Raw genomic sequence first — 26,978 nt, 5'->3', positions numbered from 1 at the left:
TGATACTGTGTTACCATCACCACTTGGTAGTTTCAGACCCGTTTGATCTTTATGCCCCACCCCCCAACAAAGCCTGGATTCAAGGCAAGCACGCCCTGTTCATCCCTTCCCCCGATCCTGAACACAATTTCATCTTTTCTTTGTGCATTCCTTCCTATATTCTTGGTGTCCCCAATCAATGACTCTCCGTGAAATGACTGAAGCAGTGTTTTTCGGACTCTCCACCTACTGTAAGACTCCATTGGAGAGTTCTCATTTTTATGTCATTTGAACTAGCCTTTGATATCTGAAAGGACGGTGTACGTCCTTTCAAGATACCATGTGCCAAACGAAGCCCTTTTGGCCACTGCCATCATTATCTCCAGGCAGGCATTGCTGTTTCAAGGGTGACATCTCAGCCAGAAGGCAGAGGCTGAGCTCGTCTTGTTGCACCAGCTCCCAAAAGAAGCCAAGAAAGGGAGCTGGAACAACAAACCACCCCAACGCCCAGGAAAGCGTTCTTCATGACAGAAGGCTAGAAAATGACCCAACATCCTTGTGGCCCAGAACCCCTCTAGAAAATCACTGTTCCATAAAAAAGAGAAACACATGGGAAGTTCCAAGGAGAGGCAATGCCCATGGCCAGTGTACTTTAGAGACGGCCTGAGCGCTCCGGGGAAGACACGCACCGACGGAACCCCTTGGGAAACAGCAGGGATTCTCCTCACCGTCGTAAGGGTTTCCTCTGGGGACAACCTGCCCTGGGCACCACATGAGGGAGCAGACCGGCTTCTCTTCCTCTGCCCCCACACCATTCACTCATGAAGGCAGCTCAGGTGTTCTCATGCCCTGCCTGCCTGCCTGCCTGGCTCATCCGTGAGCTGTGACCACCTCCAGGGCAGGACTCCACCTTCTCCTCTCTGTGTACCGTGCATCTGCACACAGTGGGCTTTCAGAACCTTAGACTTGAGCCATTCCCACTCAAGCCAGAACCCTCCCCAGGAAGGAAAACAGCTGTGGAGTCATTTTGGCCCCAGCACTGGTTCCGAAACCCTGGCGGCTCCTACAGCCTCTACGGCGTGAAGAGGGAGGTCCCTTTTGACAGAGCTTTCCGGCTCTCAGATCTAAGCTGTTGTTTCACTGTCAGCTGTGTCTCTTCCGTTGCAGCCAGGTGGGCCACGCTGCTCCAAAGGAGCTCACAAGCTGAGTTTCAAGGGAGGACAGGGATGGCTACAACGTGCTGCAAACTGAGTGAGGGTCCCCACAATCCTCAGCAAAGGTCTGTGGTGTGCAAGTGGGGAGTAGAGGGCCCCCAAGTTCCAAAGGAAGGGAGGTACTCGGGAGCTAAAGCCCTTGGCTGCTGTGGTAGCAGCTGCAGATGGCAGCTCGTCCACAGTGCACTTCGAATGAGGTCATATGAGCGGGACTCTGGAAATGGCTCCGAAATCGAGAGAAAGGGGTCAGGGTATGTGGGAAGCCGGCGGGGGTGGGGGGTGGATGAAGGAAGGTGTCCCTCCTCTCTCCAGTGCAATTTGGTTTGGTGAGTCTCAAAGCTACCAGATGGCACTTCCCAAGTCAGGCCCCCACAGGAATCAGGGTGGGCTGCGTGCCTCGGCCCCTGCCACAGGGACAAGCCACACCAGTGGCCTCCCTGAGCTCCAATGGCCGGATCTGGGGGTTCTGTCTGGGTGCACACCTCCTTGCTGTGGCCAAGTTCCCCCCTTCTCTGAGCACCAGCTTCATCCTCTCGAATGAGGACATCGAATGCTACCTTGGCACGTTACTCTCTTCATCCTGTGAAGACTCATTAGGCTTATCCTACAATTACTAGCTGGCCCGAAGAGATATCTCCTGAATCCAGATTAAGCTGGAGTCTCCCAGGCTCATCTGGCATGTCTTCCCTGAAGTCTGCCAAAACCCACACCATTGCATTTCCAGGGACTCCCCTTAGCCAGCTGGGCAGAAAACCCAGCATGCTTCAAACAAGCTGACAGACAAGCGGGAGAGGACTCACGGGCAGAAGGTTTCCCTCAGGTCTCGGGTGGAGCTCTGGGACCACAGCAGCAACGGGCCATCCCAGCCCCTGGGCTCAGCAGCGCCCTCATTCTCAGGCCGGCGGCTCTGCCCTGAGGGGAGCGGGAAGGTCACCAACTGCCGCAGGCGGACCTCACGCCCCTCCCACTGCTGGAGCCTGACCTCCCCCGGCCCCACCCCTTCCCCTACCCCAGCAGGACGACAGCTCGTCTTCCCCTGGCTTCCAACGTCAGGCCCGGCCCTGGGCCCCGATTGGGCACTGCCCCAGCCCGGAGCCAATCACAGTGGCCAGGGAGGTGGAACGCACCGATTGGCCAGGGCCAGGTCATGTGACCATACTCCCCAGGAAACTCAAATATTACCAAGGTTCCCTAAGAAACCAATGAACAAAATTATCCAGTAAAGGCAAACCGTACTTTTTAATGAGGCCAATGTCACAGAAAAAAAAAAAAAAAAAAAGCTTCACCATGAACTGCTCAAGGAAGCTAGTAAATAAACTTTCAGAAAAGTTTAGTAGTTTTTTTTTTTTTTTAATAGGGTGACGGAGAGCTATACCTTTCCCGTCTATGTGAATTTAGGTTTAAACTAGATTTCCCTTGGCTGTTATATAAGACAAAAAAACCCACATCACCCCCTTTCACTCACCCCCACCCCCCAAAAGTGTTTTAATGTATTGAATTTTTCTGTCCTCAGTTGTGTCTGATTCACGGCAACCCACGAACTCTACACAGCCAGGCTCTTCCGCCCATGGAATTCAGGGCAATTTTTTCTGTCCCAGTCAATGCCCACCCTGGGTGATCCAAAGGCAAGGGCTCAGAGGCCCCTGAGAGACTAACTCCTTTCAGCTGAGCACAGAGCTGGCTCCTCACTGGGATGCCTGTGGCCTGGGGCTCCCAGAGGGGAGAGCAGCACTCGCCCCACCGTGTGGTCACTGCTGGAAGTGCAGGCTGCTCCTCACTCCCCCTTGACAGTGTCCCTGACGGCAGAACAGTGTGAATCGAATCAAGGTGGTAATGCAAACTCCAATGCAACCAAACTCCCCACAAGGTCTCCAAAACCACTCAGGAACAGGGAATTGGAAACTGCAGGGGATGACATGAATGGAGATGGAGACTTGACACCTTACACCGAGTTCACTTCCACTTATCCCTAGACAAACTTTCCGTGAAAACTTGTCACCAATCTAGAAGAACAATGAGCAGAAACCGGACACGTGCTTTGAGTCTTCACACACAAAACTAAAAGGCAGTCCACAAAAAAACCCAGAGAATACAGTGGACTTGGCAAAATCAAAGATATCTACTGTGGGAAAGACCTCATGACAAAAGCAAAAGACAGGTCATACATCGCCAGACGAATGAGTGGAAACACAAAGCTTATCAAGGATGTGTCTCCAAACAGACAAAGAACACCAACACAACAAGCCTGTGAAAACTAGGGAAAGGTCTGAAGGGACACCAGACTGAGGAAGACACACACAGAGGATCCCGGATGATGTCCAGCACTGAGGGCCTGAAGAAACAACAGTCTAGTTGCACCCCCTCAGGCCTGTGTGACCGTGGATGAGGCCTCTGTTTCCCGGTGGCTCTGAGAGATGGACAGGGAGGAAGGGGAAGAGAAGTCACTTGCATTTCTAATACTCACAGCAAAGTCTTCCAATGAGAAGGGAATTATCACCCCCACTGACAATGCCATGCACTGAAGTGATATCCACGAGTCCATCTAACCCAGAAGGGAAGGATGCACCTGTTCTCACAAAACGGCGAGAGATGGAAGAAGGAAGATCAAGCCCACACCAATCACTGGAGAGAGAAGCTGTGCTCAGGGCTTGAAAGAATTCCTATTGGTAAAATGATGTCACAGCCCCACAAGGCAATCCACAGCTTCGATGCTATTCCTCCCAAAATGCCAATGCATTTTCGCACCGAACAAAGAATTGCAAAAGGGGTTACGGAAACAGAAAGGAGCCTAAATTGTCAATACAATCCGACGAAAAGGCCCCGATACGGACATCCAAGGTTGTGTGAAAGGAAATTAGACGACCAAACTAGGATCCTCAGGAGAGTATCGGAGAAGGCAATGGCGACCCACTCCAGTACTCTTGCCTGGAAAATGCCCTGGACGGAGGAGCCTGGTAGGCTGCAGGCCATGGGGTCGCGCAGAGTCTGACACGACTGAAGTGACTTAGCAGCAGCAGCAGCAGCGGCAGGACAGTATGCTATTGGGAATACAACAACACACACAGATCCAGATCGATGGAATAAAGTTGAGGGTCCAGAAACAAACCCCAGCATCCATCGTCAACTCATCTCTGACACAGAAGGGGAGATTATCCAAATGGGAACAAGAAAGCCTCTTCAATCAATGTCCATGGGAAACCCAGACAGCTACATCTGAAGAACGCTATTGGTTTGGATCTCAGACCACCTCAATATTGGGGAAAAACCTCACCCTAAAGACTGATGTCATGAGATAGCTAGAAAGAAGCGTAGGTCAAAGGCTCCTTAACATCAGAGTCTCCTTGCCATTTGCTGGGCGGAGGTAGAAATGGGTCTCTTCAATTAAGGGAAAGAGGTACACGAAGTACACCAATGGGTTTCCATCCAATGGAACCTCTTCACAACAGAGAAGCTAAGCATTCACAAATGCAAAAGATAGGAAACGGAACACGAGAGACTCCTTCCAAGTGGTGTATCTGAGAAGGGGTTCATATGGAAAGAGACGAAGAATGCACAGCACTCAGATTCCAAGAAACACCACCACCACCCTTGACCCTTCCCCTATGACCAACTCCGACCTGAAGCCTTTCTCTCCCTCTAACCTATCCCTAAAACATAACCCTCATCTAATCATATACATGTGGAATTCCTAGCATCCATCCATTCACACACGAGAGAGAAAGAGGAAGACACAGAGGGAATTGAGAAAGGAAAAGAGAGGGACACAGCCAGAGAGAGACACGGAACCAAAGAGAGGAAAGGAGTCGATGGTCCAGACTTTTCCTCAATCTGTCTCGAAGGTAGAAGCAATGACAGCGCCCATCCACCCCAGAAGGGGGAAAAGGACGGAAGGTTTGCAGAGGAAAAGACAAGAACGCAGGGAGCCATTAGAAGCTCAGCCACCCGCAGAAGCCGAGCTGGGACACTTGAACAGAATCTCAATGGAAACAGGACCAGAAAGTTGGCTACTCTTTTCTACAAGAGAGGGAGACCTTCGAGTCTTCCTTTCGGTCCTCCAACTTGGATGCGGGGTCTCAAAACAGTCAGGAGGGGGAGTGCCTTTTCCTGGGTACCACGGCACATCCAGGCCTCGTTCTGCCCCATTCTGTGCTATGTCAGCCCTGGATGGAATCTTTCTTTCTGAAGTCTCAGCGCACGAGCTCCACGTGATATCGGCCCCAGGTGGAAAGGCATGGAGCTGCTCGTAGGCCGACAGACCTAGGAAGCAGATGGGAGAATGACCCCCACTCTGCAGATGGAGAGACTGGGGAAACCCTGAGGGGCATATGCTTGTCCAGGGCCACACCACTTATGAGAAGAAGGAGCCTGGTCTGAGAGCAGCAGGGCCCTCGGAGCTCAGGCCCTGGCTGCACCCAGGCCTCCCCAGGGCTGTGGGCTGGGCTGTGTGGGCGTCTCTGTGCCTGCACATGGCCTAAGGGGGGTGGTCGAGCAGTCAGAAACCCAGAGATTCCCTTGGGAAGTTTTGGGGAAGGGACCTCAGCACGAACCCCAGGCGATGATGTCACCTGCCGGCAACAGAACCCAACAGAACCCGCAACCCGGGTATCCAGGCCTCCAGAGCGGAGAGGAGCCCCCAGCCAGATCACTTGCTGCCAGGATGTTCTGCTGTTTGCCCATGCCCAGAGGCCGGGGCCTCAGGAGAGCTCACAGGCAGTGTGCGTGGGCACCCTGTCGACGTTGGCTCAGGACACCCCCGAGAGGCCTCTGGCCGTTTGCCCGGAGAAACAGAAAGGTAACACGGGGAGCCCCAGGCCGGGCCAGGCCACCTCGCCCATGCCACCCGGAAACACCGGGTCCTTTGCCTGTGTGTGTGGATGCGGGTTTCTCGGGGTGTGTCTCCCTCAAGGAAGCCCAGGCGGATGTGGGGTCAGAAGCCTGCGGACAAGTTGTGTCCACACCCCAGGGGAGAGCAGGCTGGGCCCGATGGGGAGTGTGCGGGCAGCGGCGGCCGCCCAGGCTGACCTCACACCCACAGGTGGGTCTCTTTCCTCCCGGGTGGGGATCTGAGCAGACACACGTCTCTGACCCTTCTGGGAAGAGAAGTTCGAGCAGGCAGAAGCAGCGGTTCCACTGGCCAGGCCCAGCTTGGAAAACTCCCAGCATGGCTGGCTGACGGTCACTGTCGTTGCAGAGCTTCCCACGTGATGAGGCCGAGGACGGGGACACCCCATCCACCTCCCGGAGGGAGGGGTCGGAGCACCACCCCCCCGCCCGTGAGGCCCAGTGCAGGCTCCAGGTGAGCGTGCCCACGGAGGCATCAGCCCCACCGGGGGAGAAGAGGAGGCGGGGAAGGCCTGCTGCAGAGACACCGCCTAGGATACACCCGCCGGCCCAGTCTGAGGCTGCCACGGAGCTCAGCACACCCGGCTCCGACCCAGAGTCCCGAGAACCCCGGCCTCTGAGGCAGCAGGAGGACCTGGAGCCCAGCACGCCAGAGCACAGAGGTGAGGACGCTGGGGCTGCTGCACGGGAGTGTGTGGGGACGGGGTGCTGAGCTACACAGGGACGAGTCCCCGAAAGCTGCTGCTGGGCCTGCAGCAAGCACTGGCCTCACACCCCCCGCCCCCCGTCTTGCACACTTCAGTCCCAAAAGACATCCGACGCTGGGTATTCTTTGGGAATCTCTTGGAAGCTTTCTGTCCCGGGATACGCACATGCCAAGGCTGGCCTGTGGGCAAACTTTGCTTCTCCCCCAGCTCTAGCACTGACCTCCAACTGGAACCAGGCTCCACTTCCCAGACCTGTCCCTACAGAGGTGGTGGCTCCAGGTGCAGGACCCAGGGATCCACCGAGGGCAGATGGAGAACCGAGACTTGCCCTCGCAGAGACACCAGGCCAGCTGGGTACTGGCCAGCACACTGGGCAGATCGGATCTCCGTGCCTGCAGGACCCCCAGCCCCAGGCACTGATGTCCCACCCCCTCAGCCAGAACCTCCACCTCCACGTGCACCTGTACCTGCTCGGGCTCTGGCAGGACAACCCGAGGCAGAGGAGGAGTCACCGCCTCGGCAGGGAGAGCCTGCCCTGGCTCCCGCGCAACACCCAGACGCCCACGATGACTCACCCACCCCTGCAGGGAGAACGAGCCCCCGCTCTGGACAGACACCCAGAGCCCTTGCCGGAAACACCACGTCCAGGGGAGCGGTCGGCTCTGCAGCCTCCATCCCTGTCTGCTCACCGTGGACGCCGGCAACTCGGTCTGCCCCCAGGGGACATGGAGTTCCTTTCCCCTGAACTGCTTTGCATTTGGTTTGTTTCCACCTTTCTGGTGATGTTTTCTTTTTTGTATGGTTTCCTGTATTTTTGTTGGTTAAGTTGGGATTCGTAAACTTTCTCATCATTGTTGCAATTTGGGAACACTGTTGTGTAACTCTGGTGATACTGTGTTACCATCACCACTTGGTAGTTTCAGACCCGTTTGATCTTTATGCCCCACCCCCCAACAAAGCCTGGATTCAAGGCAAGCACGCCCTGTTCATCCCTTCCCCCGATCCTGAACACAATTTCATCTTTTCTTTGTGCATTCCTTCCTATATTCTTGGTGTCCCCAATCAATGACTCTCCGTGAAATGACTGAAGCAGTGTTTTTCGGACTCTCCACCTACTGTAAGACTCCATTGGAGAGTTCTCATTTTTATGTCATTTGAACTAGCCTTTGATATCTGAAAGGACGGTGTACGTCCTTTCAAGATACCATGTGCCAAACGAAGCCCTTTTGGCCACTGCCATCATTATCTCCAGGCAGGCATTGCTGTTTCAAGGGTGACATCTCCGCCAGAAGGCAGAGGCTGAGCTCGTCTTGTTGCACCAGCTCCCAAAAGAAGCCAAGAAAGGGAGCTGGAACAACAAACCACCCCAACGCCCAGGAAAGCGTTCTTCATGACAGAAGGCTAGAAAATGACCCAACATCCTTGTGGCCCAGAACCCCTCTAGAAAATCACTGTTCCATAAAAAAGAGAAACACATGGGAAGTTCCAAGGAGAGGCAATGCCCATGGCCAGTGTACTTTAGAGACGGCCTGAGCGCTCCGGGGAAGACACGCACCGACGGAACCCCTTGGGAAACAGCAGGGATTCTCCTCACCGTCGTAAGGGTTTCCTCTGGGGACAACCTGCCCTGGGCACCACATGAGGGAGCAGACCGGCTTCTCTTCCTCTGCCCCCACACCATTCACTCATGAAGGCAGCTCAGGTGTTCTCATGCCCTGCCTGCCTGCCTGCCTGGCTCATCCGTGAGCTGTGAGCACCTCCAGGGCAGGACTCCACCTTCTCCTCTCTGTGTACCGTGCATCTGCACACAGTGGGCTTTCAGAACCTTAGAGTTGAGCCATTCCCACTCAAGCCAGAACCCTCCCCAGGAAGGAAAACAGCTGTGGAGTCATTTTGGCCCCAGCACTGGTTCCGAAACCCTGGCGGCTCCTACAGCCTCTACGGCGTGAAGAGGGAGGTCCCTTTTGACAGAGCTTTCCGGCTCTCAGATCTAAGCTGTTGTTTCACTGTCAGCTGTGTCTCTTCCGTTGCAGCCAGGTGGGCCACGCTGCTCCAAAGGAGCTCACAAGCTGAGTTTCAAGGGAGGACAGGGATGGCTACAACGTGCTGCAAACTGAGTGACGGTCCCCACAATCCTCAGCAAAGGTCTGTGGTGTGCAAGTGGGGAGTAGAGGGCCCCCAAGTTCCAAAGGAAGGGAGGTACTCGGGAGCTAAAGCCCTTGGCTGCTGTGGTAGCAGCTGCAGATGGCAGCTCGTCCACAGTGCACTTCGAATGAGGTCATATGAGCGGGACTCTGGAAATGGCTCCAAAATCGAGAGAAAGGGGTCAGGGTATGTGGGAAGCCGGCGGGGGTGGGGGGTGGATGAAGGAAGGTGTCCCTCCTCTCTCCAGTGCAATTTGGTTTGGTGAGTCTCAAAGCTACCAGATGGCACTTCCCAAGTCAGGCCCCCACAGGAATCAGGGTGGGCTGCGTGCCTCGGCCCCTGCCACAGGGACAAGCCACACCAGTGGCCTCCCTGAGCTCCAATGGCCGGATCTGGGGGTTCTGTCTGGGTGCACACCTCCTTGCTGTGGCCAAGTTCCCCCCTTCTCTGAGCACCAGCTTCATCCTCTCGAATGAGGACATCGAATGCTACCTTGGCACGTTACTCTCTTCATCCTGTGAAGACTCATTAGGCTTATCCTACAATTACTAGCTGGCCCGAAGAGATATCTCCTGAATCCAGATTAAGCTGGAGTCTCCCAGGCTCATCTGGCATGTCTTCCCTGAAGTCTGCCAAAACCCACACCATTGCATTTCCAGGGACTCCCCTTAGCCAGCTGGGCAGAAAACCCAGCATGCTTCAAACAAGCTGACAGACAAGCGGGAGAGGACTCACGGGCAGAAGGTTTCCCTCAGGTCTCGGGTGGAGCTCTGGGACCACAGCAGCAACGGGCCATCCCAGCCCCTGGGCTCAGCAGCGCCCTCATTCTCAGGCCGGCGGCTCTGCCCTGAGGGGAGCGGGAAGGTCACCAACTGCCGCAGGCGGACCTCACGCCCCTCCCACTGCTGGAGCCTGACCTCCCCCGGCCCCACCCCTTCCCCTACCCCAGCAGGACGACAGCTCGTCTTCCCCTGGCTTCCAACGTCAGGCCCGGCCCTGGGCCCCGATTGGGCACTGCCCCAGCCCGGAGCCAATCACAGTGGCCAGGGAGGTGGAACGCACCGATTGGCCAGGGCCAGGTCATGTGACCATACTCCCCAGGAAACTCAAATATTACCAAGGTTCCCTAAGAAACCAATGAACAAAATTATCCAGTAAAGGCAAACCGTACTTTTTAATGAGGCCAATGTCACAGAAAAAAAAAAAAAAAAAAAGCTTCACCATGAACTGCTCAAGGAAGCTAGTAAATAAACTTTCAGAAAAGTTTAGTAGTTTTTTTTTTTTTTTAATAGGGTGACGGAGAGCTATACCTTTCCCGTCTATGTGAATTTAGGTTTAAACTAGATTTCCCTTGGCTGTTATATAAGACAAAAAAACCCACATCACCCCCTTTCACTCACCCCCACCCCCCAAAAGTGTTTTAATGTATTGAATTTTTCTGTCCTCAGTTGTGTCTGATTCACGGCAACCCACGAACTCTACACAGCCAGGCTCTTCCGTCCATGGAATTCAGGGCAATTTTTTCTGTCCCAGTCAATGCCCACCCTGGGTGATCCAAAGGCAAGGGCTCAGAGGCCCCTGAGAGACTAACTCCTTTCAGCTGAGCACAGAGCTGGCTCCTCACTGGGATGCCTGTGGCCTGGGGCTCCCAGAGGGGAGAGCAGCACTCGCCCCACCGTGTGGTCACTGCTGGAAGTGCAGGCTGCTCCTCACTCCCCCTTGACAGTGTCCCTGACGGCAGAACAGTGTGAATCGAATCAAGGTGGTAATGCAAACTCCAATGCAACCAAACTCCCCACAAGGTCTCCAAAACCACTCAGGAACAGGGAATTGGAAACTGCAGGGGATGACATGAATGGAGATGGAGACTTGACACCTTACACCGAGTTCACTTCCACTTATCCCTAGACAAACTTTCCGTGAAAACTTGTCACCAATCTAGAAGAACAATGAGCAGAAACCGGACACGTGCTTTGAGTCTTCACACACAAAACTAAAAGGCAGTCCACAAAAAAACCCAGAGAATACAGTGGACTTGGCAAAATCAAAGATATCTACTGTGGGAAAGACCTCATGACAAAAGCAAAAGACAGGTCATACATCGCCAGACGAATGAGTGGAAACACAAAGCTTATCAAGGATGTGTCTCCAAACAGACAAAGAACACCAACACAACAAGCCTGTGAAAACTAGGGAAAGGTCTGAAGGGACACCAGACTGAGGAAGACACACACAGAGGATCCCGGATGATGTCCAGCACTGAGGGCCTGAAGAAACAACAGTCTAGTTGCACCCCCTCAGGCCTGTGTGACCGTGGATGAGGCCTCTGTTTCCCGGTGGCTCTGAGAGATGGACAGGGAGGAAGGGGAAGAGAAGTCACTTGCATTTCTAATACTCACAGCAAAGTCTTCCAACGAGAAGGGAATTATCACCCCCACTGACAATGCCATGCACTGAAGTGATATCCACGAGTCCATCTAACCCAGAAGGGAAGGATGCACCTGTTCTCACAAAACGGCGAGAGATGGAAGAAGGAAGATCAAGCCCACACCAATCACTGGAGAGAGAAGCTGTGCTCAGGGCTTGAAAAATTCCTATTGGTAAAATGATGTCACAGCCCCACAAGGCAATCCACAGCTTCGATGCTATTCCTCCCAAAATGCCAATGCATTTTCGCACCGAACAAAGAATTGCAAAAGGGGTTACGGAAACAGAAAAGAGCCTAAATTGTCAATACAATCCGACGAAAAGGCCCCGATACGGACATCCAAGGTTGTGTGAAAGGAAATTAGACGACCAAACTAGGATCCTCAGGAGAGTATCGGAGAAGGCAATGGCGACCCACTCCAGTACTCTTGCCTGGAAAATGCCCTGGACGGAGGAGCCTGGTAGGCTGCAGGCCATGGGGTCGCGCAGAGTCTGACACGACTGAAGTGACTTAGCAGCAGCAGCAGCAGCGGCAGGACAGTATGCTATTGGGAATACAACAACACACACAGATCCAGATCGATGGAATAAAGTTGAGGGTCCAGAAACAAACCCCAGCATCCATCGTCAACTCATCTCTGACACAGAAGGGGAGATTATCCAAATGGGAACAAGAAAGCCTCTTCAATCAATGTCCATGGGAAACCCAGACAGCTACATCTGAAGAACGCTATTGGTTTGGATCTCAGACCACCTCAATATTGGGGAAAAACCTCACCCTAAAGACTGATGTCATGAGATAGCTAGAAAGAAGCGTAGGTCAAAGGCTCCTTAACATCAGAGTCTCCTTGCCATTTGCTGGGCGGAGGTAGAAATGGGTCTCTTCAATTAAGGGAAAGAGGTACACGAAGTACACCAATGGGTTTCCATCCAATGGAACCTCTTCACAACAGAGAAGCTAAGCATTCACAAATGCAAAAGATAGGAAACGGAACACGAGAGACTCCTTCCAAGTGGTGTATCTGAGAAGGGGTTCATATGGAAAGAGACGAAGAATGCACAGCACTCAGATTCCAAGAAACACCACCACCACCCTTGACCCTTCCCCTATGACCAACTCCGACCTGAAGCCTTTCTCTCCCTCTAACCTATCCCTAAAACATAACCCTCATCTAATCATATACATGTGGAATTCCTAGCATCCATCCATTCACACACGAGAGAGAAAGAGGAAGACACAGAGGGAATTGAGAACGGAAAAGAGAGGGACACAGCCAGAGAGAGACACGGAACCAAAGAGAGGAAAGGAGTCGATGGTCCAGACTTTTCCTCAATCTGTCTCGAAGGTAGAAGCAATGACAGCGCCCATCCACCCCAGAAGGGGGAAAAGGACGGAAGGTTTGCAGAGGAAAAGACAAGAACGCAGGGAGCCATTAGAAGCTCAGCCACCCGCAGAAGCCGAGCTGGGACACTTGAACAGAATCTCAATGGAAACAGGACCAGAAAGTTGGCTACTCTTTTCTACAAGAGAGGGAGACCTTCGAGTCTTCCTTTCGGTCCTCCAACTTGGATGCGGGGTCTCAAAACAGTCAGGAGGGGGAGTGCCTTTTCCTGGGTACCACGGCACATCCAGGCCTCGTTCTGCCCCATTCTGTGCTATGTCAGCCCTGGATGGAATCTTTCTTTCTGAAGTCTCAGCGCACGAGCTCCACGTGATATCGGCCCCAGGTGGAAAGGCATGGAGCTGCTCGTAGGCCGACAGACCTAGGAAGCAGATGGGAGAATGACCCCCACTCTGCAGATGGAGAGACTGGGGAAACCCTGAGGGGCATATGCTTGTCCAGGGCCACACCACTTATGAGAAGAAGGAGCCTGGTCTGAGAGCAGCAGGGCCCTCGGAGCTCAGGCCCTGGCTGCACCCAGGCCTCCCCAGGGCTGTGGGCTGGGCTGTGTGGGCGTCTCTGTGCCTGCACATGGCCTAAGGGGGGTGGTCGAGCAGTCAGAAACCCAGAGATTCCCTTGGGAAGTTTTGGGGAAGGGACCTCAGCACGAACCCCAGGCGATGATGTCACCTGCCGGCAACAGAACCCAACAGAACCCGCAACCCGGGTATCCAGGCCTCCAGAGCGGAGAGGAGCCCCCAGCCAGATCACTTGCTGCCAGGATGTTCTGCTGTTTGCCCATGCCCAGAGGCCGGGGCCTCAGGAGAGCTCACAGGCAGTGTGCGTGGGCACCCTGTCGACGTTGGCTCAGGACACCCCCGAGAGGCCTCTGGCCGTTTGCCCGGAGAAACAGAAAGGTAACACGGGGAGCCCCAGGCCGGGCCAGGCCACCTCGCCCATGCCACCCGGAAACACCGGGTCCTTTGCCTGTGTGTGTGGATGCGGGTTTCTCGGGGTGTGTCTCCCTCAAGGAAGCCCAGGCGGATGTGGGGTCAGAAGCCTGCGGACAAGTTGTGTCCACACCCCAGGGGAGAGCAGGCTGGGCCCGATGGGGAGTGTGCGGGCAGCGGCGGCCGCCCAGGCTGACCTCACACCCACAGGTGGGTCTCTTTCCTCCCGGGTGGGGATCTGAGCAGACACACGTCTCTGACCCTTCTGGGAAGAGAAGTTCGAGCAGGCAGAAGCAGCGGTTCCACTGGCCAGGCCCAGCTTGGAAAACTCCCAGCATGGCTGGCTGACGGTCACTGTCGTTGCAGAGCTTCCCACGTGATGAGGCCGAGGACGGGGACACCCCATCCACCTCCCGGAGGGAGGGGTCGGAGCACCACCCCCCCGCCCGTGAGGCCCAGTGCAGGCTCCAGGTGAGCGTGCCCACGGAGGCATCAGCCCCACCGGGGGAGAAGAGGAGGCGGGGAAGGCCTGCTGCAGAGACACCGCCTAGGATACACCCGCCGGCCCAGTCTGAGGCTGCCACGGAGCTCAGCACACCCGGCTCCGACCCAGAGTCCCGAGAACCCCGGCCTCTGAGGCAGCAGGAGGACCTGGAGCCCAGCACGCCAGAGCACAGAGGTGAGGACGCTGGGGCTGCTGCACGGGAGTGTGTGGGGACGGGGTGCTGAGCTACACAGGGACGAGTCCCCGAAAGCTGCTGCTGGGCCTGCAGCAAGCACTGGCCTCACACCCCCCGCCCCCCGTCTTGCACACTTCAGTCCCAAAAGACATCCGACGCTGGGTATTCTTTGGGAATCTCTTGGAAGCTTTCTGTCCCGGGATACGCACATGCCAAGGCTGGCCTGTGGGCAAACTTTGCTTCTCCCCCAGCTCTAGCACTGACCTCCAACTGGAACCAGGCTCCACTTCCCAGACCTGTCCCTACAGAGGTGGTGGCTCCAGGTGCAGGACCCAGGGATCCACCGAGGGCAGATGGAGAACCGAGACTTGCCCTCGCAGAGACACCAGGCCAGCTGGGTACTGGCCAGCACACTGGGCAGATCGGATCTCCGTGCCTGCAGGACCCCCAGCCCCAGGCACTGATGTCCCACCCCCTCAGCCAGAACCTCCACCTCCACGTGCACCTGTACCTGCTCGGGCTCTGGCAGGACAACCCGAGGCAGAGGAGGAGTCACCGCCTCGGCAGGGAGAGCCTGCCCTGGCTCCCGCGCAACACCCAGACGCCCACGATGACTCACCCACCCCTGCAGGGAGAACGAGCCCCCGCTCTGGACAGACACCCAGAGCCCTTGCCGGAAACACCACGTCCAGGGGAGCGGTCGGCTCTGCAGCCTCCATCCCTGTCTGCTCACCGTGGACGCCGGCAACTCGGTCTGCCCCCAGGGGACATGGAGTTCCTTTCCCCTGAACTGCTTTGCATTTGGTTTGTTTCCACCTTTCTGGTGATGTTTTCTTTTTTGTATGGTTTCCTGTATTTTTGTTGGTTAAGTTGGGATTCGTAAACTTTCTCATCATTGTTGCAATTTGGGAACACTGTTGTGTAACTCTGGTGATACTGTGTTACCATCACCACTTGGTAGTTTCAGACCCGTTTGATCTTTATGCCCCACCCCCCAACAAAGCCTGGATTCAAGGCAAGCACGCCCTGTTCATCCCTTCCCCCGATCCTGAACACAATTTCATCTTTTCTTTGTGCATTCCTTCCTATATTCTTGGTGTCCCCAATCAATGACTCTCCGTGAAATGACTGAAGCAGTGTTTTTCGGACTCTCCACCTACTGTAAGACTCCATTGGAGAGTTCTCATTTTTATGTCATTTGAACTAGCCTTTGATATCTGAAAGGACGGTGTACGTCCTTTCAAGATACCATGTGCCAAACGAAGCCCTTTTGGCCACTGCCATCATTATCTCCAGGCAGGCATTGCTGTTTCAAGGGTGACATCTCAGCCAGAAGGCAGAGGCTGAGCTCGTCTTGTTGCACCAGCTCCCAAAAGAAGCCAAGAAAGGGAGCTGGAACAACAAACCACCCCAACGCCCAGGAAAGCGTTCTTCATGACAGAAGGCTAGAAAATGACCCAACATCCTTGTGGCCCAGAACCCCTCTAGAAAATCACTGTTCCATAAAAAAGAGAAACACATGGGAAGTTCCAAGGAGAGGCAATGCCCATGGCCAGTGTACTTTAGAGACGGCCTGAGCGCTCCGGGGAAGACACGCACCGACGGAACCCCTTGGGAAACAGCAGGGATTCTCCTCACCGTCGTAAGGGTTTCCTCTGGGGACAACCTGCCCTGGGCACCACATGAGGGAGCAGACCGGCTTCTCTTCCTCTGCCCCCACACCATTCACTCATGAAGGCAGCTCAGGTGTTCTCATGCCCTGCCTGCCTGCCTGCCTGGCTCATCCGTGAGCTGTGACCACCTCCAGGGCAGGACTCCACCTTCTCCTCTCTGTGTACCGTGCATCTGCACACAGTGGGCTTTCAGAACCTTAGAGTTGAGCCATTCCCACTCAAGCCAGAACCCTCCCCAGGAAGGAAAACAGCTGTGGAGTCATTTTGGCCCCAGCACTGGTTCCGAAACCCTGGCGGCTCCTACAGCCTCTACGGCGTGAAGAGGGAGGTCCCTTTTGACAGAGCTTTCCGGCTCTCAGATCTAAGCTGTTGTTTCACTGTCAGCTGTGTCTCTTCCGTTGCAGCCAGGTGGGCCACGCTGCTCCAAAGGAGCTCACAAGCTGAGTTTCAAGGGAGGACAGGGATGGCTACAACGTGCTGCAAACTGAGTGAGGGTCCCCACAATCCTCAGCAAAGGTCTGTGGTGTGCAAGTGGGGAGTAGAGGGCCCCCAAGTTCCAAAGGAAGGGAGGTACTCGGGAGCTAAAGCCCTTGGCTGCTGTGGTAGCAGCTGCAGATGGCAGCTCGTCCACAGTGCACTTCGAATGAGGTCATATGAGCGGGACTCTGGAAATGGCTCCGAAATCGAGAGAAAGGGGTCAGGGTATGTGGGAAGCCGGCGGGGGTGGGGGGTGGATGAAGGAAGGTGTCCCTCCTCTCTCCAGTGCAATTTGGTTTGGTGAGTCTCAAAGCTACCAGATGGCACTTCCCAAGTCAGGCCCCCACAGGAATCAGGGTGGGCTGCGTGCCTCGGCCCCTGCCACAGGGACAAGCCACACCAGTGGCCTCCCTGAGCTCCAATGGCCGGATCTGGGGGTTCTGTCTGGGTGCACACCTCCTTGCTGTGGCCAAGTCCCCCCCTTCTCTGAGCACCAGCTTCATCCTCTCGAATGAGGACATCGAATGCTACCTTGGCACGTTACTCTCTTCATCCTGTGAAGACTCATTAGGCTTATCCTACAATTACTAGCTGGCCCGAAGAGATATCTCCTGAATCCAGATTAAGCTGGAGTCTCCCAGGCTCATCTGGCATGTCTTCCCTGAAGTCTGCCAAAACCCACACCATTGCATTTCCAGGGACTCCCCTTAGCCAGCTGGGCAGAAAACCCAGCATGCTTCAAACAAGCTGACAGACAAGCGGGAGAGGACTCACGGGCAGAAGGTTTCCCTCAGGTCTCGGGTGGAGCTCTGGGACCACAGCAGCAACGGGCCATCCCAGCCCCTGGGCTCAGCAGCGCCCTCATTCTCAGGCCGGCGGCTCTGCCCTGAGGGGAGCGGGAAGGTCACCAACTGCCGCAGGCGGACCTCACGCCCCTCCCACTGCTGGAGCCTGACCTCCCCCGGCCCCACCCCTTCCCCTACCCCAGCAGGACGACAGCTCGTCTTCCCCTGGCTTCCAACGTCAGGCCCGGCCCTGGGCCCCGATTGGGCACTGCCCCAGCCCGGAGCCAATCACAGTGGCCAGGGAGGTGGAACGCACCGATTGGCCAGGGCCAGGTCATGTGACCATACTCCCCAGGAAACTCAAATATTACCAAGGTTCCCTAAGAAACCAATGAACAAAATTATCCAGTAAAGGCAAACCGTACTTTTTAATGAGGCCAATGTCACAGAAAAAAAAAAAAAAAAGCTTCACCATGAACTGCTCAAGGAAGCTAGTAAATAAACTTTCAGAAAAGTTTAGTAGTTTTTTTTTTTTTTTTAATAGGGTGACGGAGAGCTATACCTTTCCCGTCTATGTGAATTTAGGTTTAAACTAGATTTCCCTTGGCTGTTATATAAGACAAAAAAACCCACATCACCCCCTTTCACTCACCCCCACCCCCCAAAAGTGTTTTAATGTATTGAATTTTTCTGTCCTCAGTTGTGTCTGATTCACGGCAACCCACGAACTCTACACAGCCAGGCTCTTCCGTCCATGGAATTCAGGGCAATTTTTTCTGTCCCAGTCAATGCCCACCCTGGGTGATCCAAAGGCAAGGGCTCAGAGGCCCCTGAGAGACTAACTCCTTTCAGCTGAGCACAGAGCTGGCTCCTCACTGGGATGCCTGTGGCCTGGGGCTCCCAGAGGGGAGAGCAGCACTCGCCCCACCGTGTGGTCACTGCTGGAAGTGCAGGCTGCTCCTCACTCCCCCTTGACAGTGTCCCTGACGGCAGAACAGTGTGAATCGAATCAAGGTGGTAATGCAAACTCCAATGCAACCAAACTCCCCACAAGGTCTCCAAAACCACTCAGGAACAGGGAATTGGAAACTGCAGGGGATGACATGAATGGAGATGGAGACTTGACACCTTACACCGAGTTCACTTCCACTTATCCCTAGACAAACTTTCCGTGAAAACTTGTCACCAATCTAGAAGAACAATGAGCAGAAACCGGACACGTGCTTTGAGTCTTCACACACAAAACTAAAAGGCAGTCCACAAAAAAACCCAGAGAATACAGTGGACTTGGCAAAATCAAAGATATCTACTGTGGGAAAGACCTCATGACAAAAGCAAAAGACAGGTCATACATCGCCAGACGAATGAGTGGAAACACAAAGCTTATCAAGGATGTGTCTCCAAACAGACAAAGAACACCAACACAACAAGCCTGTGAAAACTAGGGAAAGGTCTGAAGGGACACCAGACTGAGGAAGACACACACAGAGGATCCCGGATGATGTCCAGCACTGAGGGCCTGAAGAAACAACAGTCTAGTTGCACCCCCTCAGGCCTGTGTGACCGTGGATGAGGCCTCTGTTTCCCGGTGGCTCTGAGAGATGGACAGGGAGGAAGGGGAAGAGAAGTCACTTGCATTTCTAATACTCACAGCAAAGTCTTCCAACGAGAAGGGAATTATCACCCCCACTGACAATGCCATGCACTGAAGTGATATCCACGAGTCCATCTAACCCAGAAGGGAAGGATGGACCTGTTCTCACAAAACGGCGAGAGATGGAAGAAGGAAGATCAAGCCCACACCAATCACTGGAGAGAGAAGCTGTGCTCAGGGCTTGAAAAATTCCTATTGGTAAAATGATGTCACAGCCCCACAAGGCAATCCACAGCTTCGATGCTATTCCTCCCAAAATGCCAATGCATTTTCGCACCGAACAAAGAATTGCAAAAGGGGTTACGGAAACAGAAAAGAGCCTAAATTGTCAATACAATCCGACGAAAAGGCCCCGATACGGACATCCAAGGTTGTGTGAAAGGAAATTAGACGACCAAACTAGGATCCTCAGGAGAGTATCGGAGAAGGCAATGGCGACCCACTCCAGTACTCTTGCCTGGAAAATGCCCTGGACGGAGGAGCCTGGTAGGCTGCAGGCCATGGGGTCGCGCAGAGTCTGACACGACTGAAGTGACTTAGCAGCAGCAGCAGCAGCGGCAGGACAGTATGCTATTGGGAATACAACAACACACACAGATCCAGATCGATGGAATAAAGTTGAGGGTCCAGAAACAAACCCCAGCATCCATCGTCAACTCATCTCTGACACAGAAGGGGAGATTATCCAAATGGGAACAAGAAAGCCTCTTCAATCAATGTCCATGGGAAACCCAGACAGCTACATCTGAAGAACGCTATTGGTTTGGATCTCAGACCACCTCAATATTGGGGAAAAACCTCACCCTAAAGACTGATGTCATGAGATAGCTAGAAAGAAGCGTAGGTCAAAGGCTCCTTAACATCAGAGTCTCCTTGCCATTTGCTGGGCGGAGGTAGAAATGGGTCTCTTCAATTAAGGGAAAGAGGTACACGAAGTACACCAATGGGTTTCCATCCAATGGAACCTCTTCACAACAGAGAAGCTAAGCATTCACAAATGCAAAAGATAGGAAACGGAACACGAGAGACTCCTTCCAAGTGGTGTATCTGAGAAGGGGTTCATATGGAAAGAGACGAAGAATGCACAGCACTCAGATTCCAAGAAACACCACCACCACCCTTGACCCTTCCCCTATGACCAACTCCGACCTGAAGCCTTTCTCTCCCTCTAACCTATCCCTAAAACATAACCCTCATCTAATCATATACATGTGGAATTCCTAGCATCCATCCATTCACACACGAGAGAGAAAGAGGAAGACACAGAGGGAATTGAGAACGGAAAAGAGAGGGACACAGCCAGAGAGAGACACGGAACCAAAGAGAGGAAAGGAGTCGATGGTCCAGACTTTTCCTCAATCTGTCTCGAAGGTAGAAGCAATGACAGCGCCCATCCACCCCAGAAGGGGGAAAAGGACGGAAGGTTTGCAGAGGAAAAGACAAGAACGCAGGGAGCCATTAGAAGCTCAGCCACCCGCAGAAGCCGAGCTGGGACACTTGAACAGAATCTCAATGGAAACAGGACCAGAAAGTTGGCTACTCTTTTCTACAAGAGAGGGAGACCTTCGAGTCTTCCTTTCGGTCCTCCAACTTGGATGCGGGGTCTCAAAACAGTCAGGAGGGGGAGTGCCTTTTCCTGGGTACCACGGCACATCCAGGCCTCGTTCTGCCCCATTCTGTGCTATGTCAGCCCTGGATGGAATCTTTCTTTCTGAAGTCTCAGCGCACGAGCTCCACGTGATATCGGCCCCAGGTGGAAAGGCATGGAGCTGCTCGTAGGCCGACAGACCTAGGAAGCAGATGGGAGAATGACCCCCACTCTGCAGATGGAGAGACTGGGGAAACCCTGAGGGGCATATGCTTGTCCAGGGCCACACCACTTATGAGAAGAAGGAGCCTGGTCTGAGAGCAGCAGGGCCCTCGGAGCTCAGGCCCTGGCTGCACCCAGGCCTCCCCAGGGCTGTGGGCTGGGCTGTGTGGGCGTCTCTGTGCCTGCACATGGCCTAAGGGGGGTGGTCGAGCAGTCAGAAACCCAGAGATTCCCTTGGGAAGTTTTGGGGAAGGGACCTCAGCACGAACCCCAGGCGATGATGTCACCTGCCGGCAACAGAACCCAACAGAACCCGCAACCCGGGTATCCAGGCCTCCAGAGCGGAGAGGAGCCCCCAGCCAGATCACTTGCTGCCAGGATGTTCTGCTGTTTGCCCATGCCCAGAGGCCGGGGCCTCAGGAGAGCTCACAGGCAGTGTGCGTGGGCACCCTGTCGACGTTGGCTCAGGACACCCCCGAGAGGCCTCTGGCCGTTTGCCCGGAGAAACAGAAAGGTAACACGGGGAGCCCCAGGCCGGGCCAGGCCACCTCGCCCATGCCACCCGGAAACACCGGGTCCTTTGCCTGTGTGTGTGGATGCGGGTTTCTCGGGGTGTGTCTCCCTCAAGGAAGCCCAGGCGGATGTGGGGTCAGAAGCCTGCGGACAAGTTGTGTCCACACCCCAGGGGAGAGCAGGCTGGGCCCGATGGGGAGTGTGCGGGCAGCGGCGGCCGCCCAGGCTGACCTCACACCCACAGGTGGGTCTCTTTCCTCCCGGGTGGGGATCTGAGCAGACACACATCTCTGACCCTTCTGGGAAGAGAAGTTCGAGCAGGCAGAAGCAGCGGTTCCACTGGCCAGGCCCAGCTTGGAAAACTCCCAGCATGGCTGGCTGACGGTCACTGTCGTTGCAGAGCTTCCCACGTGATGAGGCCGAGGACGGGGACACCCCATCCACCTCCCGGAGGGAGGGGTCGGAGCACCACCCCCCCGCCCGTGAGGCCCAGTGCAGGCTCCAGGTGAGCGTGCCCACGGAGGCATCAGCCCCACCGGGGGAGAAGAGGAGGCGGGGAAGGCCTGCTGCAGAGACACCGCCTAGGATACACCCGCCGGCCCAGTCTGAGGCTGCCACGGAGCTCAGCACACCCGGCTCCGACCCAGAGTCCCGAGAACCCCGGCCTCTGAGGCAGCAGGAGGACCTGGAGCCCAGCACGCCAGAGCACAGAGGTGAGGACGCTGGGGCTGCTGCACGGGAGTGTGTGGGGACGGGGTGCTGAGCTACACAGGGACGAGTCCCCGAAAGCTGCTGCTGGGCCTGCAGCAAGCACTGGCCTCACACCCCCCGCCCCCCGTCTTGCACACTTCAGTCCCAAAAGACATCCGACGCTGGGTATTCTTTGGGAATCTCTTGGAAGCTTTCTGTCCCGGGATACGCACATGCCAAGGCTGGCCTGTGGGCAAACTTTGCTTCTCCCCCAGCTCTAGCACTGACCTCCAACTGGAACCAGGCTCCACTTCCCAGACCTGTCCCTACAGAGGTGGTGGCTCCAGGTGCAGGACCCAGGGATCCACCGAGGGCAGATGGAGAACCGAGACTTGCCCTCGCAGAGACACCAGGCCAGCTGGGTACTGGCCAGCACACTGGGCAGATCGGATCTCCGTGCCTGCAGGACCCCCAGCCCCAGGCACTGATGTCCCACCCCCTCAGCCAGAACCTCCACCTCCACGTGCACCTGTACCTGCTCGGGCTCTGGCAGGACAACCCGAGGCAGAGGAGGAGTCACCGCCTCGGCAGGGAGAGCCTGCCCTGGCTCCCGCGCAACACCCAGACGCCCACGATGACTCACCCACCCCTGCAGGGAGAACGAGCCCCCGCTCTGGACAGACACCCAGAGCCCTTGCCGGAAACACCACGTCCAGGGGAGCGGTCGGCTCTGCAGCCTCCATCCCTGTCTGCTCACCGTGGACGCCGGCAACTCGGTCTGCCCCCAGGGGACATGGAGTTCCTTTCCCCTGAACTGCTTTGCATTTGGTTTGTTTCCACCTTTCTGGTGATGTTTTCTTTTTTGTATGGTTTCCTGTATTTTTGTTGGTTAAGTTGGGATTCGTAAACTTTCTCATCATTGTTGCAATTTGGGAACACTGTTGTGTAACTCTGGTGATACTGTGTTACCATCACCACTTGGTAGTTTCAGACCCGTTTGATCTTTATGCCCCACCCCCCAACAAAGCCTGGATTCAAGGCAAGCACGCCCTGTTCATCCCTTCCCCCGATCCTGAACACAATTTCATCTTTTCTTTGTGCATTCCTTCCTATATTCTTGGTGTCCCCAATCAATGACTCTCCGTGAAATGACTGAAGCAGTGTTTTTCGGACTCTCCACCTACTGTAAGACTCCATTGGAGAGTTCTCATTTTTATGTCATTTGAACTAGCCTTTGATATCTGAAAGGACGGTGTACGTCCTTTCAAGATACCATGTGCCAAACGAAGCCCTTTTGGCCACTGCCATCATTATCTCCAGGCAGGCATTGCTGTTTCAAGGGTGACATCTCAGCCAGAAGGCAGAGGCTGAGCTCGTCTTGTTGCACCAGCTCCCAAAAGAAGCCAAGAAAGGGAGCTGGAACAACAAACCACCCCAACGCCCAGGAAAGCGTTCTTCATGACAGAAGGCTAGAAAATGACCCAACATCCTTGTGGCCCAGAACCCCTCTAGAAAATCACTGTTCCATAAAAAAGAGAAACACATGGGAAGTTCCAAGGAGAGGCAATGCCCATGGCCAGTGTACTTTAGAGACGGCCTGAGCGCTCCGGGGAAGACACGCACCGACGGAACCCCTTGGGAAACAGCAGGGATTCTCCTCACCGTCGTAAGGGTTTCCTCTGGGGACAACCTGCCCTGGGCACCACATGAGGGAGCAGACCGGCTTCTCTTCCTCTGCCCCCACACCATTCACTCATGAAGGCAGCTCAGGTGTTCTCATGCCCTGCCTGCCTGCCTGCCTGGCTCATCCGTGAGCTGTGACCACCTCCAGGGCAGGACTCCACCTTCTCCTCTCTGTGTACCGTGCATCTGCACACAGTGGGCTTTCAGAACCTTAGACTTGAGCCATTCCCACTCAAGCCAGAACCCTCCCCAGGAAGGAAAACAGCTGTGGAGTCATTTTGGCCCCAGCACTGGTTCCGAAACCCTGGCGGCTCCTACAGCCTCTACGGCGTGAAGAGGGAGGTCCCTTTTGACAGAGCTTTCCGGCTCTCAGATCTAAGCTGTTGTTTCACTGTCAGCTGTGTCTCTTCCGTTGCAGCCAGGTGGGCCACGCTGCTCCAAAGGAGCTCACAAGCTGAGTTTCAAGGGAGGACAGGGATGGCTACAACGTGCTGCAAACTGAGTGAGGGTCCCCACAATCCTCAGCAAAGGTCTGTGGTGTGCAAGTGGGGAGTAGAGGGCCCCCAAGTTCCAAAGGAAGGGAGGTACTCGGGAGCTAAAGCCCTTGGCCGCTGTGGTAGCAGCTGCAGATGGCAGCTCGTCCACAGTGCACTTCGAATGAGGTCATATGAGCGGGACTCTGGAAATGGCTCCGAAATCGAGAGAAAGGGGTCAGGGTATGTGGGAAGCCGGCGGGGGTGGGGGGTGGATGAAGGAAGGTGTCCCTCCTCTCTCCAGTGCAATTTGGTTTGGTGAGTCTCAAAGCTACCAGATGGCACTTCCCAAGTCAGGCCCCCACAGGAATCAGGGTGGGCTGCGTGCCTCGGCCCCTGCCACAGGGACAAGCCACACCAGTGGCCTCCCTGAGCTCCAATGGCCGGATCTGGGGGTTCTGTCTGGGTGCACACCTCCTTGCTGTGGCCAAGTTCCCCCCTTCTCTGAGCACCAGCTTCATCCTCTCGAATGAGGACATCGAATGCTACCTTGGCACGTTACTCTCTTCATCCTGTGAAGACTCATTAGGCTTATCCTACAATTACTAGCTGGCCCGAAGAGATATCTCCTGAATCCAGATTAAGCTGGAGTCTCCCAGGCTCATCTGGCATGTCTTCCCTGAAGTCTGCCAAAACCCACACCATTGCATTTCCAGGGACTCCCCTTAGCCAGCTGGGCAGAAAACCCAGCATGCTTCAAACAAGCTGACAGACAAGCGGGAGAGGACTCACGGGCAGAAGGTTTCCCTCAGGTCTCGGGTGGAGCTCTGGGACCACAGCAGCAACGGGCCATCCCAGCCCCTGGGCTCAGCAGCGCCCTCATTCTCAGGCCGGCGGCTCTGCCCTGAGGGGAGCGGGAAGGTCACCAACTGCCGCAGGCGGACCTCACGCCCCTCCCACTGCTGGAGCCTGACCTCCCCCGGCCCCACCCCTTCCCCTACCCCAGCAGGACGACAGCTCGTCTTCCCCTGGCTTCCAACGTCAGGCCCGGCCCTGGGCCCCGATTGGGCACTGCCCCAGCCCGGAGCCAATCACAGTGGCCAGGGAGGTGGAACGCACCGATTGGCCAGGGCCAGGTCATGTGACCATACTCCCCAGGAAACTCAAATATTACCAAGGTTCCCTAAGAAACCAATGAACAAAATTATCCAGTAAAGGCAAACCGTACTTTTTAATGAGGCCAATGTCACAGAAAAAAAAAAAAAAAAAAGCTTCACCATGAACTGCTCAAGGAAGCTAGTAAATAAACTTTCAGAAAAGTTTAGTAGTTTTTTTTTTTTTTTAATAGGGTGACGGAGAGCTATACCTTTCCCGTCTATGTGAATTTAGGTTTAAACTAGATTTCCCTTGGCTGTTATATAAGACAAAAAAACCCACATCACCCCCTTTCACTCACCCCCACCCCCCAAAAGTGTTTTAATGTATTGAATTTTTCTGTCCTCAGTTGTGTCTGATTCACGGCAACCCACGAACTCTACACAGCCAGGCTCTTCCGTCCATGGAATTCAGGGCAATTTTTTCTGTCCCAGTCAATGCCCACCCTGGGTGATCCAAAGGCAAGGGCTCAGAGGCCCCTGAGAGACTAACTCCTTTCAGCTGAGCACAGAGCTGGCTCCTCACTGGGATGCCTGTGGCCTGGGGCTCCCAGAGGGGAGAGCAGCACTCGCCCCACCGTGTGGTCACTGCTGGAAGTGCAGGCTGCTCCTCACTCCCCCTTGACAGTGTCCCTGACGGCAGAACAGTGTGAATCGAATCAAGGTGGTAATGCAAACTCCAATGCAACCAAACTCCCCACAAGGTCTCCAAAACCACTCAGGAACAGGGAATTGGAAACTGCAGGGGATGACATGAATGGAGATGGAGACTTGACACCTTACACCGAGTTCACTTCCACTTATCCCTAGACAAACTTTCCGTGAAAACTTGTCACCAATCTAGAAGAACAATGAGCAGAAACCGGACACGTGCTTTGAGTCTTCACACACAAAACTAAAAGGCAGTCCACAAAAAAACCCAGAGAATACAGTGGACTTGGCAAAATCAAAGATATCTACTGTGGGAAAGACCTCATGACAAAAGCAAAAGACAGGTCATACATCGCCAGACGAATGAGTGGAAACACAAAGCTTATCAAGGATGTGTCTCCAAACAGACAAAGAACACCAACACAACAAGCCTGTGAAAACTAGGGAAAGGTCTGAAGGGACACCAGACTGAGGAAGACACACACAGAGGATCCCGGATGATGTCCAGCACTGAGGGCCTGAAGAAACAACAGTCTAGTTGCACCCCCTCAGGCCTGTGTGACCGTGGATGAGGCCTCTGTTTCCCGGTGGCTCTGAGAGATGGACAGGGAGGAAGGGGAAGAGAAGTCACTTGCATTTCTAATACTCACAGCAAAGTCTTCCAACGAGAAGGGAATTATCACCCCCACTGACAATGCCATGCACTGAAGTGATATCCACGAGTCCATCTAACCCAGAAGGGAAGGATGCACCTGTTCTCACAAAACGGCGAGAGATGGAAGAAGGAAGATCAAGCCCACACCAATCACTGGAGAGAGAAGCTGTGCTCAGGGCTTGAAAAATTCCTATTGGTAAAATGATGTCACAGCCCCACAAGGCAATCCACAGCTTCGATGCTATTCCTCCCAAAATGCCAATGCATTTTCGCACCGAACAAAGAATTGCAAAAGGGGTTACGGAAACAGAAAAGAGCCTAAATTGTCAATACAATCCGACGAAAAGGCCCCGATACGGACATCCAAGGTTGTGTGAAAGGAAATTAGACGACCAAACTAGGATCCTCAGGAGAGTATCGGAGAAGGCAATGGC

General features: G+C 54.6%; 3 protein-coding genes and 1 long non-coding RNA gene across 4 annotated transcripts in view; 3 read left to right on the top strand and 1 right to left on the bottom strand.

Moving 5' to 3' along the window:
- LOC145534158 (uncharacterized) overlaps positions 1-26,978 on the bottom strand; it is a 116,732-nt gene that overhangs the window by 15,360 nt on the left and 74,394 nt on the right. The window contains exons 11-14 of the long non-coding RNA XR_014074286.1: positions 24,877-24,988; positions 17,251-17,362; positions 9,623-9,734; positions 1,994-2,105 (exon numbers count right to left, since the gene is read on the bottom strand). This is a non-coding gene — a long non-coding RNA (uncharacterized LOC145534158). The remainder of the gene's footprint in view (positions 1-1,993; positions 2,106-9,622; positions 9,735-17,250; positions 17,363-24,876; positions 24,989-26,978) is intronic.
- On the top strand, positions 2,541-7,764 carry LOC145533864 (uncharacterized). The gene is made up of 3 exons (XM_081561209.1): positions 2,541-5,985; positions 6,385-6,697; positions 6,950-7,764. The coding sequence occupies exons 1-3, from the start codon at positions 5,749-5,751 to the stop codon at positions 7,579-7,581; spliced, it is 1,182 nt and encodes a 393-aa protein (XP_081417335.1). The 5' UTR covers positions 2,541-5,748; the 3' UTR covers positions 7,582-7,764.
- On the top strand, positions 13,444-17,061 carry LOC145534040 (uncharacterized). Its single transcript, XM_081561406.1, has 3 exons — positions 13,444-13,613; positions 14,013-14,325; positions 14,578-17,061. Exons 1-3 carry the CDS (start codon positions 13,479-13,481, stop codon positions 15,207-15,209), a joined length of 1,080 nt encoding a protein of 359 aa, XP_081417532.1. The 5' UTR covers positions 13,444-13,478; the 3' UTR covers positions 15,210-17,061.
- On the top strand, positions 20,806-25,118 carry LOC145533849 (uncharacterized). Its single transcript, XM_081561192.1, has 3 exons — positions 20,806-21,239; positions 21,639-21,951; positions 22,204-25,118. Exons 1-3 carry the CDS (start codon positions 21,003-21,005, stop codon positions 22,833-22,835), a joined length of 1,182 nt encoding a protein of 393 aa, XP_081417318.1. The 5' UTR covers positions 20,806-21,002; the 3' UTR covers positions 22,836-25,118.

This window comes from Giraffa tippelskirchi, chromosome 14 (assembly GCF_054371585.1).
Source record: "Giraffa tippelskirchi isolate mGirTip1 chromosome 14, T2T-mGirTip1v1.2.pri, whole genome shotgun sequence".
Classification (NCBI taxonomy): Eukaryota; Metazoa; Chordata; class Mammalia; order Artiodactyla; family Giraffidae; genus Giraffa; species Giraffa tippelskirchi.
This window is presented reverse-complemented; position numbering and strand designations above follow the sequence as displayed.